The following is an 18,344-nucleotide window of genomic DNA, read 5'->3' as shown; positions in this document are numbered from 1 at the left end:
CTTACAATTATTGTTTTTCTTTACACGTCTATTTTGTTTTTTTTTTTTTTGTATATTTTTATTTTACTTGTAAATTTGCCATTTGACCTATGCCCTGATAAAAATAAAGATTAATCTAATCTAATCTAATATTATAGTCTAGAAGCTTGAATTTAAGGTCATTTTAAAAGAGCCGTAGAAAAAAGGCAATCAATGTTTTTACCATCGATTTTTTATAATCTGATATTTTAATAAAGTTGAAAATTAATAAAATTAGCTGTTGATGAAGTGGGGGAGTCTCAAAAAATTGGCACGTGACCATACTCACGATTCCAACCCTCCTAGCAACCTGAAACAAAAAAATAAAAAAGATTATTTATCTAGAGTAATGTCGCTATGTTTGGATTTACGGAAAATTTGAAAAAAAAATTTTTCACAAAATGTCGAATGACTGAAAAAAAAAAAAAACATTCTTTTTACCACTTTTTTTGACTTTTTCGAATTTTTTAAAAATAGTATAAATTGAAATTTTGGGATGACTATCCACTGTTAATGATGTTTAAATAAAATTATCATCGCATCAATGATTAGAGGAAGTAGTTGACTGTGGTTGGCTATTTAGGGGCGAACAGAAGGGAAAGGGTGAGAGGAATAATAAGTACAAGCTTAAGTAAGCGTGAAGTAAATCTAAGGAGGACAAAAGTTACCCAGCGGACATTCACTTCGGGTTCTTGTATAGAGATCTTATCTGTATTTCATTAACATTATTCTCAGAGGCAGACTCGGGATTCACCCTACTGCCTTCTGTGCAGCCACTCTCGTGATTCTACGAGAAGCTCAATTGCAAGCTTGGAAGTGAGCACTGGAAAACAGTCGGTGGGTGGAGGAGAAAAATAAGATTGTTAGTTGAAGGGAAAAGATGGTGATGATGAAAAAAATATGTGTACATAAAAATATTTATATTTACACATGTATTTATTTTAAGTATAATGAAGAATTTTTTATTTTTAACTTCCCGCTAAGAAAATTGAAAATTTTCAAAAATCGGGAAGTTATTGGTTTCACCCCGTTTTTCGAAAATCGAGTTTTCAACGGATGTTGACGTTTTGAGGCCCTAGGAAGCCTCCCCGAATGTTTCCGCGGTGATGTCCGTACGTCTGTATGTATGTGTGTGTGTGTGTGTGTGTGTGTGTGTGTGTGTGTGTGTGTGTGTGTGTGTACGGCCGTATGTAAACCTCTCATAACTTTTGAACGGCTTGACCGATTCGATCGCGGTTGGCACCATTCGAAAGGGCTTGTCCAAACTTAGATTTTGGATAAAATTTGGACCGATTCGGACCAATAGATTTCGAGAAATCTCAAAAAACTGTAAAAAAAATTTTTTTGAAATGTGGTTTTTTTGGAATAATTTTTATACGGCTTGACCGATCAATTCTCAAAACTAATCAGCTCTTAACATTAAAAAAACACGTCGATTGCCGCTAGCCCGGTCGAAATCGGTTAATTCGTTCGTGAGTTATCGTTAACGAAAAAAATCGTTTTTTGAGAATTACTTTGAAATTCCTTGTTCGATCAATTTAAACTTAAAAGTTCTTCATGAGGCTTTAAAAACTGCGTTAAATGCCACCAACTACGAAAAAATCGGTTCATTCATTCAAAAGTTATTGCGGTTTAAAAATTCGAAAAATAGTGTTTTATTCAACTTCCAGCAGATTTTTGAGCTCGGAGAGCTCAAAATGATACGAAAATTATATTTTTGAGCTCGAAGAGCTCAAAAACATAATAAATGTAGGTTTGTGCGCTTAAGTATGAAATGAGCGGGAAGTTGCAGGGATGGCCTTTAAGGTCAACCGTTTTCCTAATTTTTTTTTAAATTACTTTTACGCAATTCGATCAAATTACTTAACCATCAACGAATCCTCGAGAATTCTTACCTCACTTCTGCTGACATTCAAAGATAACACTAATCATATAAAACAGAACGAACTTATAAACTATATTATTAATATTTCCACGCACGCAATTAAGTGACGCAACAGCGCAAGATAACAAACTCTTAACTGCAAAACGTCAGTTGCAAAACTGCATTACAGTGAGACACACTTTCTGATAATCCTCAATCATGACTTGGACAGTGAACTTTCTGATAACTTTGGGCTTAATCTTGATCATAACTTACAAATACCTCACACGCAATCACAATTATTGGAAAGACCGAGGAATCCCTACAATTTTAGGAGCGCTTCCAGCTTTCGGCCACATGCTGGAAGTGTTTGTACTCAGAAAGAATGCTTCAACAAAGCTGCACGAAATCTACAAAGCATCCAAAGCAAGTATGGTGGGATTCCTGGACATGGAAAAGCCGGTTCTGTTGGTCAGACACTTGGAACTAGTGAAAACGGTGATGCTGGCAGAGTTCAACAGTTTCAGCGAGCATCCGCCTCTGGACCCTGAAGCAGATCCTTTGCTAGCCATGGATCCCTTTTTCGCAAACGGCGAAACCTGGAAGCACACTCGCGGGGTGTTTACAAGCGCGTTTTCGTCCAAAAAATTGAAATTCATCGCAACAGTGGCCAGAGATGAGTGCGAAAAGCTGGTAAACTTCATCAACGGAAAATTTGCTGAAAATGGTGATAGTGGAATTGACGTTAACGCCAAAATTATGTTTTCCAAGTTCACAACTCAAGTAGTGGCCAATGTGATATTCGGTGTGGACGGTAACGCGCTAGTTGACGTCGATCCGCCCGAATCATTTCGGAAAATGATGGACGCAATTTTTGAAGTTAAAGTTTCGAGCGCCATCAGACAAAACATCATCTTGTCGGTTCCGTTCTTGACCAAAGTACTAAAAGTAGGTTTTGGGCCCTCCTGGGTCTATGATGCGTTCACGAAAACTACTGACGAAATCCGCCAGGTCAGAAAGAACCAATCGATCACTCGCGAAGACTTTCTGCAGCACATTATTGAGTATGAAGTTAATAATGATAACAAATATGGAGATATCGTTGCTGCTCACGCTTTCTCGTTTTTCGTCGAAGGCTACGAGACTTCCAGCATGACCTTGAGTGCGATGGCTTACCTGCTTTCGAAGCATCCGGAGATTCAGGAAAAGATGCGTAAGGAAGTGCAAGAATTGGTGGAAAAGTATGGAGAAATATGCTACGATGCGGTTAATGAAATGAATTATGTGGAAATGGTTATTTTGGAAACACTGAGGCTCTTTCCACCTCTGGGAAAACTCCAGAAAGTTTGCTCAAAAGAGATCACTCTTGAAGGGTCTGATGGATTGAGGTGCACGCTGAATTCTGGAGACTATGTTTGTGTTTCGGCGGCGGGAATTCATAGAGATCCTGAGATTTGGAGCAACCCGGATGAGTTTAATCCTGAGAGATTTAAGAAAGATTCCGATGAAAAGCTGCGCAAGTTCGCCTTTCTGGCGTTTGGCGACGGACCGCGCATGTGTCCGGGCAAGAGAATGGGCATTACCCAGGTGAAAGTTGCCATTGCGACTATTTTGATGAACTACGTCATCAAGCCGTCGGAGAAAATGGTTGAGCCTCTGGAAATTGATCCGAGATATTTTTTGAATACTGTTGTTGGAGGCTTTTGGATTAAGTTGGAACATTTGTGATTTAGTTTGTGGAATTTGCTAGTTAATTTTTTTATTAGTGTGTGTTTTGGACCTAAGACCTTGACTCTTGCTATGATTCTATAAAAGGTTGATATTATTAAATAATAATGTACAGGAAAAATTTTTAGAAAACAGTACAATGATGTTAAACAATATTTGATTAATATTTCATTTTTTTGTTTGAAATTTATAAATTACTTGCATTAAGGGGTTACATGGGTTTTACGGTTTTAAAAAATCGTTTTTTTTTTATTTTATTAAATTCTACAACATCTCTAGAATATTGTCCTAAAGTTTCAAATCGATCCGAATAATAGTTTCGGAGATGCAGTTTTAAAAAGTTGCGCGCTCAAGGCGCTGTTGTATTGTCACTCAAAACTTTAAACGCGTTTTTCTCAAAACTATGTTTTCAAAGACGGTACCCACGATTTCTCGAGAACTACTCAACCGATCTCGATGAAATTTTAGGCAGGTCTTCAAGATATAATTTACAAGGTCTTGAACGAAAGATTTTTTTTTTTCGATTACAACTATTAAAAAAAAAATGCCGCGAAATTTTAACCAAATTTTTAATTTTTTTGTAAAAACCTCTGCCAAAAATCCTATTTTCATTTTTTTTTCCTCCGTTCAAAATCTAGTTTGAAGTCTTAACTAAAGCACATATTTTTTTTTTTTTTCACTTCAAATAATCCTGCTAAGAGTTCTGCTGATCACGCGGGCGCATCTTTTTTCCGAGGGCTCGCCGGAAATGACGTCACATTAGCAGAGTTTTTAATATTTTTTTTCGTTAATTTCAGTAATCCCTTATAAAATATTTCATTTTTTCTATTAAAAAAAAATTGTTGAAAATAGGCCATTTTTTCCGGGAGGAAACTGATGTAACCCTTTAATAAGGCCTACAACGACATCTGTATGTATATAAATAGAGAAAATATATTATAATTACCTGTGAAAAAAATTTTCTGATGACCTAATATGTGCATGTATGATTTTTTTCAATTTTTTATTAAATAAAATAAATCTTATAGTATGTAATGCATTTCTTCAACAACAAAAAATGCTTAAATCATAAAAATCATTCTGACAGTAAATTTTAAAATTAGTTTAAAAAAAAATATTTTTTTTTAATTTTTAGACGACATGTCTTAATTAGATAAACTGATGTTGATGCGATTTGCAGCAAGTGACCTTATTTTTTTATACTAAAAGCTGATAAGATCTTATAAGTAATCAGTATAGTAGTTCAAAAGTTATTTAAGAAAAAAAAATTCAAAAATTTTTTTAAATCTATCTATAAAATGAAATTTATTATACTTTTGATATAATAAATAAAAAATAATCTAAACGATAAGTTAACTACCTCAAGTGATCAGTAAATATCAATCATCATTGCTGTCGTCATACTAAATCGCAATAAACACCAGTTACTTTATACCGTCATGCAGCGTGAGTGCGATAACAAGGTCAAATGCTTAACAACAGCCTAGATAGTTTAGTCGCCTGACAACCAGCAAGCTTCTATAATATCCGTCTTACATAAGTTTACATAATCAAAGTGCGCAGTTAACAAAATCCTCACAATGTCTTGCTTTACTTACATCATAAGTGCTATTATAATTTTGATCCTCACATACAAATATCTAACACGCAATTTCGCGTATTGGAAAAACCGCGGGATTCCAACTGCCGATGGAGTATTGCCGGGATTCGGACACATGCTGAGTGTGTTCGCCCTCAACAAAAATCTGCCTATCAAATTGCACGAGATTTACGCCTCTTCTACAGCTAGTATGGTCGGAATTTTCGACAAGAACCAACCAGTTCTCCTGATCAGAGATTTGGAGCTCGTGAAAACAGTGCTACAGACGGAATTCTCGAGTTTCAGCGAACACAGGCCGCTAGATTTGGATTCTGATCCTTTGCTAGGGTTGGATCCTTTTTTTGTTAATGGTGAAGCATGGAAGCGCATTCGCGGAATCTTCACCAGTGCTTTTTCCTCCAAGAAACTCAAATTCATCGGAACGGTGGCAAAGTATGAGAGCGATAACTTTGTTAAGTTTATAGATCAAAATTTCAATAGTGAGGATGGAAAATCCGTAGAACTCGACGCTAAAGTGTTGTTTTCAAAATTTACCGCCCAAGTGGGCGCCAATGCGATCCTGGGTGTCGACGGGAACGCATTTGTTGGTACTGATCCTCCAGAATCGCTCCAAGCGATGATGAATTCCATTTTGGAAATCAACACGCTGGCGGCAATCAGACAGAACATCGTCTTCTTGCTTCCGTTTATGAGCAAACTGTTCAAGGTCGGCTTCGTTCCCGCTTGGGTCAATGAAACCTTCGCGAAAATGGTCGCGGACATTCGCGCAATGAGGAAGCATCAATCCTTGAAGCGGGAGGATTTGTTGCAACACATCATTGATTATGAAGGGGGATCTTCAGCTTCAAACGGAGCAGATCTTGTGGTGCCCAGCGCCTTTTCATTCTTCATTGAAAGTTACGAGTCCTCCAGTTTGACTCTCAGTGCCGCGGCTTATTTGCTTGCAAAGCACCCAGATATCCAGGACAGGGCTCGTGAGGAGGTGGTTAAACTAATTGAACAGCATGGAGGAATTTGCTACGAATCAGTCAGCGAGATGATCTTCTTGGAGCAAGTTTTCCGCGAGACTATGAGGCTGTTCAGCCCCGTTGGGAGATTCAGCAAGATTTGCTCGAAAGCTATCACACTTCAAGGACCCGATGGTCTCTCTTGTGCCTTGAAACCTGGGGATGAAGTGCTCATTTCGGTTATGGGCATCCACAGGGACCCGGAGATTTGGGAGAACCCGGACGAATTCAACCCAGATCGCTTTGCCAAAGATTCTTTAGAAAGCAAGCGCAAGTTTGCTTTTTTGGCTTTTGGAGAAGGGCCGCGTATCTGTCCGGGAATGAGGATGGGTTTTTTGCAGATTAAAGCTGCCATGGCGACTATTTTGAAAAACTACGTCATCAAACCTTCGACGAAAATGGTTGAACCGGTCCAAGTGGATCCTAGGTACTTTTTGACCGCTGTTGTTGGAGGAATTTGGGTGCAGTTGGAAAGATTGTAGTTGGAGGGAGTGAAATTGATGAGATTTGGATAAGAAATAATCATGTGATTTGTGTAAATAAAATTTTTTAATGAAAATTTTATTCTACTGATCATTTTTAAAGTGAAAAAATTTACGGAGAGAATTAAATAGTAAAAATTATCATTTGGTTATTGTAGAGTTTTTTTAATTTAACTTGATAGGAATTAATACTTAAGTTATTAAATAAACAATCTTTATTAAAGCATCAACTAACCCTATCATTTAATTTACAATTATTTATATTAATAACGGCTGTCTAATTTTATTTTACAAAACATTTATAAATATCATTAATATTATAAACTTTATTATCTAATATTAATTTAATTTAATCATTTTCGATGTAGTTATCGTTGCACGTACGGAATTTTGAAAATTTTTATTTTCAAAAAAATGGCGACTGATTGAAAATTTTCTCATTATTTTTCCTGTTTTTGTTTTTAACCCGACTAAAAAAATTTTTAAAATCAAAATTTTTTAAATTAATTTAAAATAAAATTTTAAATAAAAATTACCTTTCTAATATCATAAAAACAAGTTATAATATAATAAAAAAAAAAAATTTTTAAATGAATGATAGAATATATTTTTAAGTTCTATTTTGGATAAAATTATTCATATTGAATAGTATTTATCTTCCAAGAATTTGACATTGACTTAGCATTATCGTCTTGAACCAAAGACGATACATTTCCCATTTAAATAATTTTGGGTTTTGGCACGTTTTACAATTAATTTTTTTGTTTCTATGCCAATCCATATATGGCAATGGAAAACAAGTATTTTTGTAGAAAATTGAACGTTCTATACATAGAAACAAAAAAAATTAATTGTAAAACGTGGCAAAACCCCATGTTATTTAAATGAGAAATGTATCGTCTTTATGGCACGGTTCAATATCAATATTAAGGGCTTATATGGGTCTGATATTTTTTATTAGGTCACGAACTAAAAATCTAATGGGCACTGCAAAGTCAAAAACCAAATTGGTAAATAACGGACACCCTAATATAACATATGTGTTAATTTATCTAAACTAATTTTATGATGAAAATTTCACTTCATAAAATTTACTTGAATTTTGTATTCTAACTTATAATTTTGTTTAACGATAATAATTTTATAATTCTCAGTAAACCAGATTTGAAAAAAAAATTTTTATTTAATTTTTATAATTTGAATTGATCGCGGCGACTTTGGGCGACTATAGCGCCACAGGTTGGCTACGCGCCGAAAAGAAAGTCTGGGTACCCTGATTATGATTATTATCTTTCGCTTCCACGCTTTCGTTACAACAAGTCGCCATTAGTATTTTCTTTACTTTCACTTTTTGTTAATAAACCGCATTTCGCTTATTTAATACATTAATTTGCTTAAATTAATTGTTATTAATCTGCTTTAGTTCGTTACAGATAAATTGTGTTATTTGTGAAATTAATTCACCGCTTTTCCAGTGCCAGCATTGTGTTCAACCACGTGTGTCAACCGGGTTGGCTTTATTATTCACGCAGTGTCTTATTTATCCGCTTTTATTATAACAATCCGCGAACTAACATATTAAATATAATTTGTATTTAGTGTAAATAAATTTATAGTGTTAATTTTTAATAATATTTTTCGCGTTTAATTGAGATATCCAGATCACAACCTGATCCTGAGTTTTTCCGCATTTTCAGCATTTTACACATATTATTGAATAATACTAAAAATAATACTATAAATATTTAATATGTTCATTTCAAAATGAGAAATATTTGTATTTAATTTTTTAATTACATTTTTTATGAATGACAAAGTAAATTTTCAATTATAAATCAAAAAAACTCAATTCAAAACGTTCAATAATTTTTAACTATACTAATTTTGAATTATGAAACTTATTTAAGGTAGTACCCTCGCGACTTCCGTCGTCAAAAGTTTGTGCTAGAGTGTATGGTACATATACTTTAGAGTCATTATTGACAAGCCTAAAACTTTTTGCTGTTTATGTACTTATTTTAGCCAATCACAAACGAGAAACTGATCGTTTGAAAAGTCTGGCAAAACTGCGTGAGCGTTAAGATATTTTATACTGGTTATACTGTAGTGTTTTGGACTAACTGTAGATTAACCTCTGTTTTGACACATGCGTTTATTTATTTATTTACATACATTTATTCGGAAATATATTTACAATGTCTGAAAAATTGACTTATAAAGGACGATTCATAAAAAAAAGTCCTTGAAAAACGACAGAAATCACTAGCAAATATGCAAATAACAAATAGAAAAAAAATAATTGAAAATATTGTTTTGTTTTTTCAGAAAAATCAGTAATTGAATTTTTTATGTTGATGTATTTACGGATTTTAAATTTTAGTATTTTTTTTATTATTTCATCTGACTATTATTTTTATAACTTATGAAAGATTAATATATATTATTATATTCAACTTATTAACTTTTTGAATTTTTATAAATATAGAAAAATACTTATTTTCATAAAATAATCATTGTTACTTTTTTTTAAATAAATAAAATTAATAACTATAATGTTACACTTAAAGTAAATTAAACTTTTCAAATTTTTCAGCGCATGCGCGTCTCATATTTTTCGCGGCTCACAAAACTTGCGTTGTTGCCACAGTTTTATTAACGTATCCCCTCCTCGGCTAAAGTCTGGTAAATTTTTCATTACTTATTAATAAATATCTCTGAAACTGTGTGGTAATTATCAATGAAATTATTTTTAAAAAATTGTTTAGTTGTTAGTTAACGTTACTCTAGTTTTTTAAAAGAATCCTAAGAAAAGTTTCTGAGATATAAAAATGTTTGTAGGTAAACTTTTCGAAATCCCGTATACCGCAATGTAAAAGAGCGTTCAAAACTCAAACTTTGAAATTAAATATCTCTGAAACTAAATGGTCAAAAATTTTCAAATTGCGCCAATCGACGCAGAATTATATGAATATTAATCTGCCGAAGTTAAAAAAAAATCCTAAGAAAACGACTCTGGCGAGGGTACTACCTTAATTTGCAGTAATTAATACAAATCACAATAGTGGTCACTAGTCTTTACAGTAAACACAGTCGGTAGTCTGGCGCTCCGTTTACAACGGAATTTTTGAACGAAACTTGGCGCCAGATTCTACCGAATCTGTGGATTTTTTAAATTTAATTGAATAAATTTAAAAAAAATACGAAACTGATGCAAAAAATCTTGCAAAAAGTTTTACAATAATAAAAATAGTCAATAAAAAGCTTAAAAAAATTCTTGTATAATGCAATTTTTATCGCATTCGAATTTTCTTGAGTTAATTGAACCCTAAAACACAGAATAACCTTCCACAAAATGAATAAGGGCCGCGAAGAGAGTAATATAATGTAGCTGTAAGAGAAATAGAGTGTCTGGATGATAAAGAAAGCACGAAAGCTTTGAGGACAGTAAGTATGTACGGTATAAATTCCAATGGGTATAACCGAAGTAACAGTCTCTCGTTACTGCCACTGTCAAGTGCCACTTACCCAACGAGATTTCCACAGACAATAAAGTGATCCAAGATCCGACTCCGAAAACTTGTACATATACAAGAAGAAATACTTAACTTTCCATTCCACCGACGATACTTTTGACATTTGTCGTCTCTATTAAGCTCCCTGGTGCCTTTAGTTAACGATTACTCAATTGAGGATCACTGAGTAGACAGTGGAGACTGCTCTCGATGACGTTCTTTGTTTCTGTCTCAGATTCTTCTACAGGCTCACTTTATTCTTTTATTTGTTTACGAGTTATCATAAAGAACTAAACTCCCAGTCGGTGAGAATTTTTAGTACTCTATTTATGTGTGTGGCATGACGACTTTATAGTATGCTTATCTTTGCTTACCAGTTTGTCTTTACTTATTTACAGTACTGAAAAAAATTTTTTATTATTGCGTTTTTAGAAATTTTAAAATAAAATGAAAAAATTTTTTTTTTCAAAATTATAAATAATTTATAAAAATGATTTTTATTTATTTTTATTTAACTATTAATAAATACTTACTAACTATTAATAAATGTACTTTCCTCCCAAATGAATATTAAATGTTAAAAAATATTTATTAAAATTTAATAAATTAAATAATTGTCTTGTATAAAAAAATAATTTATTTATTCTAGATCATTTTGCTATTAATTGCATTCGCCACGGCATCAAAACCCAGTGAAGAAAATTTGGCGACATCGCAAACAACCGTAGCAGCCGAGCAGTTCCAGCCTGATATCTTGAACGAAGATTACAATTCTTTTGCCGAAACAATTGAGAAACTCCAGCTTGCAATATCAAAAAATTAGGAAAACGGTTGACCCTGAAGGCCATCCCTGCAACTTCCCGCTAATTTCATACTTAGGCGCTTAAAATTGCACCAATGACGTTTTTGAGCTCTTCGAGCTCAAAAATACAATTTATGGGTTATTTTGAGCTCTCCGAGCTCAAAGAGATTGCTTTTCTATCCTTTAAAGCTCTTCGAGCTCAAAAGTCTGATAGAGATTTGATAAGACACTATTTTTTGAATTTTTAAACCACAATAACTTTTGAATGAATTTTACGATTTTTACGCGGTTAGAAGCATTCAACGCAGTTTTTCAAGCCTCACAAAGAATCTTAAATTTTGAATTGATCGCGCTAGGAATTTTGGAGTTATTCCGAAAAAACACTTTTTTCGGTTTTCTTTCGTTCACGATATCTCTCGAATGAATCAACCGATTTTGACCCGACTGGTGGCGATCGACGTGGTTTTTTGAGGTTAAGAGCTGATTAGTTTTTGGAATTGAACCATCAAGCCGTTTAAAAGTTATTCCAAAAAAACCACATTTGAAAAAATTTTTTTTTTCAGTTTTTTGAAGATTTCTCAAAATCTATTGATCTGAATCGGTCCAAATAGTTTTCAAAATCTAAGTTTGGTCAAGCCCTTTCGAATGGCACCAACCGCGATGAAATCGGTCAAGCCGTCCAAAAGTTATAAGCGGTTCACATACTTTCACACACACACACACACACACACACACACACACACACACACACACACACACACACACACACACACACACACACACACACACACACACACACACACACACACACACACACATACATACAGACGCCGTGACAACCTCGCGGGGATAGTCAGGGAAGCTTCCTGTGACCTTCAAACGTCGAGATCTGATGAAAACTCGATTTTTGCAAAACGGGGTGAAAACAATAACTTCCCGATTTTTGAAAATCTTCGATTTTCGTAGCGGGAAGTTAAAAATGATTTTAATCTTTTGATCGATATTCTTATTGAATATTATCTTCCACAACGTGATATATATGTACCGGTCTGTCAAACTCTTCCTTGTAGTCAATACATTAAGCAACTGGCATCAATGGTAGGTAAAGACTTTGCGAATTTGATAATAGCTTTGGTTACAAATCCCGACGAGTTTGCCACCGAGCAGCCTGATAATTTCGCTGAGTTTAAAAGTTTACTAAGGTATACCTTAGTTATTATTTGTATTTTTTAAAATTCAAATTGCTAAAATAGTTATTATTAAAACGAGTTTTAAAGTAAATTAATTCGATATTTATTTTTAAAAACTCGGCTTCGTAGGTTTAATATCAATACGATAAGAAGGAAAAAGAGAGGGGGGGGGCTTAAGAAAGATAATATACAATTAATTAATTAGACCACTGTTAATGTTTATATCAAGTAGAAAATACGAACAGAAAAATTAATGGGACAATAGATATTATCAATTGTGATTACAAGTTCTAAAATTGATTTACTTCAGTGTTTTTTTTTTCGTCAACCTGGCTGTAGATATTAAATTCTACGATCCAAAAACTTTAATTTTACAAGCATGGCTCAAGCAATCTTTACGGTAAGTTTTATTTAATTAAAAAATTTTTTTTCAAAAAGTTCTAAGACTTAAGGAGGTTCGAGCGAATCTAAGCGAAACGTTGCGACCTAAGATGCAGTAGTATTCTTTCCATTGATCCGTATCCCTCTTAAATACTTATATCTTATGTTTAATCTTGGATCTTAACAGAGATAATAATAGCGAATCTACCCGAGTCGAAATTTAAGTCGTAGATTCAACGTTTTAAACGTTCAAATCGTAAATTCGACGTATTGAACGTTGAAAACGTAAGTTCAACGTATTGGACGTTGAAATCGTAATTTGAACGTATTGAACGTAAAAAATATAGATTCAACTGTTTTAAAAAAAATATTAAGTATACGTATAAATAAATACGTTATTCATCTAATCTCAAAATTAAAAAAAAATTCACCGTTTAGTTACTTAGATATTAAATTTTAAAAATCACATATTTTATCTCCTTATACACGGGCTCTTATGGCGGACAAACTTTTGTCGAGACTTTAATTATTTTTTTCAATATTAACCTCCCAACTTTAACGGATAAAAAACTATACACAAGAAACTTGGATTATTGCAAAATATAAAAACAATTTAATAATAATACATTACCGATATAATTTTTGAAATATTTAAAGTCAAATTTTATGTTTGTAACTCGTTTATCGTCAGCCATTTATTCGAATAAAGATTTGACAACATCGCGTCAACAGCTGAGAAAAAACAAAAGGATAGAAATATAGTTACAGAGAGAGAAATGTTTAACTCACACACTCATCCACGTCTCTGATGTGGGTATAATCAAGCGTGCTATTGCCAAATCTGTCTATTTATTCCGGCAAGTAATAAATACCAAAGTCATTTTATTACTTTACTTTATTAAATAAGTAAAAATCATCAATTATTAAATTGTTTAAATTATTTTAAATTGAAATAAAAAATTTTAACGAATATTGGGAAGACTAAAATTTAAAAAAAATTTTAACATTATTTTGACTCATTAGTTACGCTCGAACTTCCTTAAGAATATTTTGTGTATAAAATTTATCCTAAATATTCTTGTTTTTATGAAAATTCTGAAGCAGGTTCGAAAGTTCTCCAGACGTACAAATTTCTATCTACAAATCAGTATCAAATTTTGATTGATCTCAAAACTAATTCATATTTGTGTCAAAATGTGAATTTCAATCTTAAATTCAATTTGAATCAGAATTTTTTTTTGTACGGGTACGTTCATAAATTTTCATACAAATCACCCGAAAATCCTCTTCAAAAGAAAATTATTTTTTTTTCGACGTTCCAAATGCTTATCAGCCTTCAATTTTTGAACAAAATTAATTGACTAATAAATAAAAAATTAACAACGCATCATTTTTTACCAATCTGTTCCAGATCACCCTTATTCTCTTCGCTATCATTGGTACCAACGGCGAAACCTACAAATGGAAGGATTACGATGTAACCAGCGAAACTTCATCAAAAAACGGAGTCAAAAACTTTACAAAAACCCTCTCAAGAACACTGAAAGGAATTACAACCGTCGACCGGACTGTACAGCTCACAAATGAAACTACAAAGAAAACAATATCTACCGATCGTTTGATTACAACCACAAACAACGGAGTCGTAACCTTGGATCGCACTTTGGAAAAATTCAACCCTTTGAACAACGAATTCATCAACGATCGCTTCTTCAATAGTTCTAAAAACGGTACAGTGAGTTTCGTTAATACAATAAAAATTGATTCCAAGGAAGGTCATCGAACCATTGATTATTCAGCAAACAGTCGCGATCCAGACTCGGATAAAATTGTCGAGACAATATTCACTAATTATTATAATGCAGAGCGCACTGTTTTGAACTTCAAAGTCGATGGTGCAGAAATTTATCGGACAGTAAAGAATGTAAACACTGATGGAAGCAGAACCATTCAAGATTCAAAGGCGATTAAAAAAGGAGATAATTTTGAAACTTTAGAGTACATTATTACGGAGGTCAACAGGTTCAACTTCGTGACTTCTATCGACCGATCGGTTTCAACTATCAGCGGCGAAGAAACTAAAGCTGTTGATAGAGCGATTACAGTTTTCAACATTCAAAATGGTTCTAGGACTGTTGATCGGTTTGTTACGGAGAAGGATGTTCATGGTGGACAAATTAATGAGCGGATTTTTGAGATTGTTGCTGCTGATGGTACTGTACTTAGTTCAAAATCATTGAAGTCAAAAACAAACGCTGAAGGAGGTCTTGATGCTTTAAAAGGGATGAAGAATCTCGCGAGAGCTCATCTTGCGTTTATTTCGCTGCAGATTGTTGAAGAAGAGCTGTCGGAAATAGCTCGGAAGCTTCGGAAGAACCGGAATATTTTTAGTGAATTATAAATTTTTAATAAAAAATAGTTTTGAATTTAAGAACTACTCTTATTTGTTTATTTTTTTGAGAAATTTTATCTTTGAAATTAAAATTGACGACATTGAGATTTTTAATGTTAATTTTTATTCATCTAAATTTTCGGTTTGATATTATCAGATTTTTGATAATTATACGAGAGCTTAGAAGTGAAAGTAAAAATTAAAAAAAGTTTGGAAAATTCAAAATTGCACGCCTCATAATCTCATTTTTCACAATAAAATTAATTAAAATTAAATATGAAAAGCAAAATAATAAAAAACAGAAAACTTTGCTATGGTTTAGTGGCGCCATAATTTTAAGGTGAGGAAAAAAATACTATAATAAAATGTATAGATAGATATACAAAAAAATACACAGTCATATATTAGTTTCTTACAAATAATAATTTAACGACAGTGAATTAAACGCTTATATTAATTGAGAAAGTCCTTAGTGTGCTACTTTAGATAATAAAAAAAAAAATTATTCCAGTACGATAATTTTTTCGAGCAATTTCCCTGCCACATACACCAATCCATAAACACAGACACACGGACGTCCGGAAAATATTATTTTTAATGTTATTATTTACTATGTTAAACATAATAATTGTTATTGAAATATATTTTATGTGCCTGATAAATTATTTGACTAGATATTATTTATTTATTCATATTTAAATGCCGAAGCATAAAGCCATATTAATGCACTCATATTAACCTGTAAGTGCGATATAAATAAATAAAAAAGAAGTTTGGAAAATCCAAAAGTGCACGCCTCATAATCTCGTTTTTTACAATGAAATTGATTAAAATAATAAAAAACAGAAAACTATGGTTTAGTGGCGCCATAATTCTAAGTTGAGGAAAAAAATACTATAATAAAATGTATAGATAGATATACAAAAAAATACACAGTCATATATTAGTTTCTTACAAATAATAATTTAACGACAGTGAATTGAACGCTTATATTAATTGAGAAAGTCCTTAGTGTGTTACTTTAGACAATAAAAAAAAAATTATTCCAGTAGGATAATTTTTTCGAGCAGTTTCCCTGCCACATACACCAATCCATAAACACAGACACACGGACGTCTGGAAAATATTATTTTTAATGTTATTATTTACCATGTTAAACAAAATAATTGTTATTGAAATATATTTTATGTGCCTGACAAATTATTTGACTTTATATTAGTACACTCGAAAAAAAATCAATTTCAGTTTCGAGAAAACTGGTTTTTTTGAAATGTCAAGAGTAGAGTACTACCTCAACGCTTCCCTTATGAGTGCAATAAATTGTATTCTACTAAGCTTTAAATTTTTTTTCTTTAAATGAAAAAAATTGCCATTTTCTATTACAATATACAATTTTATAACTTACAATAATTTATAATTTTATTTAATACAAAATATTTTTAATTAATTAAAAATAATGATCTAAATTGATGATAAAGATAAAGATAAAGATAAAGATCTAAATGCGGATGATCTTGTTATCTACATGCGTTGTGGTATAGATGACTTGCGAGAATGTCTGAGATGTCTCAATGAAGACATTCAACATATTGTAAACTGGTGCTCGCTAAACAAGCTTTGTATTAATAGGTCAAAAACAAAAGCCATGTATTTTGGAAGCTCGATAAATGTTTGTAAAATTAATAATGTGAATGCGCATGATCTTAAGCTCTCTTTGGATAGTGAGGCGATTGAATTCGTTAGTTCATTTAAATATTTAGGTGTTGTTTTTGATAGCTTATTGTCGTGGCATTGGCAGATAGCTAGTGTCAAGAAGCGCTCAGCAATTGCATTGTATCGATTAAGAATGAATGACTCAAATCTTAGTGCTCAATTAAAACGAAAGCTGGTAACAGCACTTGTATTGCCTATTTTTGACTATTGTGCGTGTGTATTAAGGGAGTATTCTACTGTAGAATTTTGAAAAAATCGAAAATTTTTTTTTTCATATTTTCAAAGTTTAGATATTCAAAAATATCTCATTAAAAGGATTTTTCAAAATTCCTATTATTTCATGAGTTATAGCCGTTTTAGTGACGTGGCATCGGTTCCGGTCCGACCGCTACAAGTTAACAAAAGACGGTAGGCGTTCCCGAGTCCCTACTTATGGCCCTTTCTATTGTATAGTATTCCTTTTAAATCTATATTTAATTGAAGGACATAGAAACTATTACTATTAACTCCTACAATGATAACCCGGTAGTAGAAAAGAAGGAGTGTTTTGGGCATGTTCAAAAACGCATGGGTTCACGGTTACGTAAAGCAAAAAAAGATAATAAAGGTATTGGTGGCAAAGGCGCTGGTAAACTCACTGATAAGCTTCTCAATGAAGTGTCTTTATATTATGGTTTGGCAATTCGTCGAAATCCAGATTCAGTTGAAGACATGAAGAGAGATGTGTGGGCAACCTACTTTCATAAAATTTCAACTAACGAAAATCCTCAGCACATGAATTGTTCATCTAGTTGGTGCAAGTATCAGAAGGCAATAGAAGACAGTACTATTGACGAATTTGACCACAAAAATCCTCCTCTAAATGACAAAGTTTTAGAAGTAATAAAACCAATTTATGAAAGTTTATCAGCTGATTATTTATTGGAACGATGTTTGGGTTCTGAAACCCAAAATAATAACGAATCTTTGAATTCGTTAATTTAGACTTTTGCTCCGAAGCACATTCACGCTGGACCGAAGACAATTGAAATTGCCACTTTCTTCGCAGTTAGTATTTTTAATGAAGGTTTTATACCTATATTAAAAATCTTAGATGTTATGGGAATCACGATTGGCCCAGAAGCTAATGCTTTTGCAGCGAGACGGGACGAAGCGCGTATCGAGCGCTCGGAACTCCGGACTTCAGAGGCGTCAAAGGAGGGTAGAACTGCACGTCTTCACAAGAGAACATCGGAGAATGAGCATTTTGAAGTAGAGGAAGGATTCTTATATGGAGCAGGAATCGCCGATTAAAAATATGTAAGTATTCTGTACCATTCTACAAGTAAAATTGTCGAAAACTTGTCTCAAAACTTTAAACGCGTTTTTCTCGGAACTACTTTTTTCGAGCTGGCGGTAAGGATATCTCGAGTTCTAATGAACTGATTTACTTCAAATTTGAAGAGGATGTTCTCTATACGTCGCTTCATCGTGAACTCTGCCCAAAACTATAACTTCTCATTTAGTATTTTTAAAAAATTCGGAATTGTTAAAAAAATATGAAAAGAAAAATTTTTTTTTTCAAATTGCCGCCATTTAAAAAAAAATTTTTTTTAACTTATCCAAGGGTTATTCGATAGCGGCATCTATAATAATTAAGATTTAAGTAAGACTGA

At 32.8% G+C, this 18,344-nt stretch overlaps 2 protein-coding genes across 2 annotated transcripts; both read left to right on the top strand.

Annotated features, from left to right (window-relative positions):
* Nucleotides 1-2,041: 2,041 nt before the first annotated feature.
* LOC123268085 lies at nucleotides 2,042-6,776 on the top strand. Its single transcript, XM_044732967.1, has 2 exons — nucleotides 2,042-3,606; nucleotides 5,163-6,776. Exons 1-2 carry the CDS (start codon nucleotides 2,102-2,104, stop codon nucleotides 6,697-6,699), a joined length of 3,042 nt encoding a protein of 1,013 aa, XP_044588902.1. The 5' UTR covers nucleotides 2,042-2,101; the 3' UTR covers nucleotides 6,700-6,776.
* Nucleotides 6,777-12,368: 5,592 nt separating this feature from the next.
* On the top strand, nucleotides 12,369-14,990 carry LOC123267597. Its single transcript, XM_044732309.1, has 2 exons — nucleotides 12,369-12,603; nucleotides 13,996-14,990. Exons 1-2 carry the CDS (start codon nucleotides 12,583-12,585, stop codon nucleotides 14,983-14,985), a joined length of 1,011 nt encoding a protein of 336 aa, XP_044588244.1. The 5' UTR covers nucleotides 12,369-12,582; the 3' UTR covers nucleotides 14,986-14,990.
* The last annotated feature ends 3,354 nt before the right edge of the window (nucleotides 14,991-18,344 follow it).

This window comes from Cotesia glomerata, linkage group LG6 (genome assembly GCF_020080835.1).
Source record: "Cotesia glomerata isolate CgM1 linkage group LG6, MPM_Cglom_v2.3, whole genome shotgun sequence".
NCBI classification, from domain to species: Eukaryota; Metazoa; Arthropoda; class Insecta; order Hymenoptera; family Braconidae; genus Cotesia; species Cotesia glomerata.
Note: the sequence above shows the minus strand (reverse complement) of the source record. Positions and strands in the feature narration are given on the sequence as shown.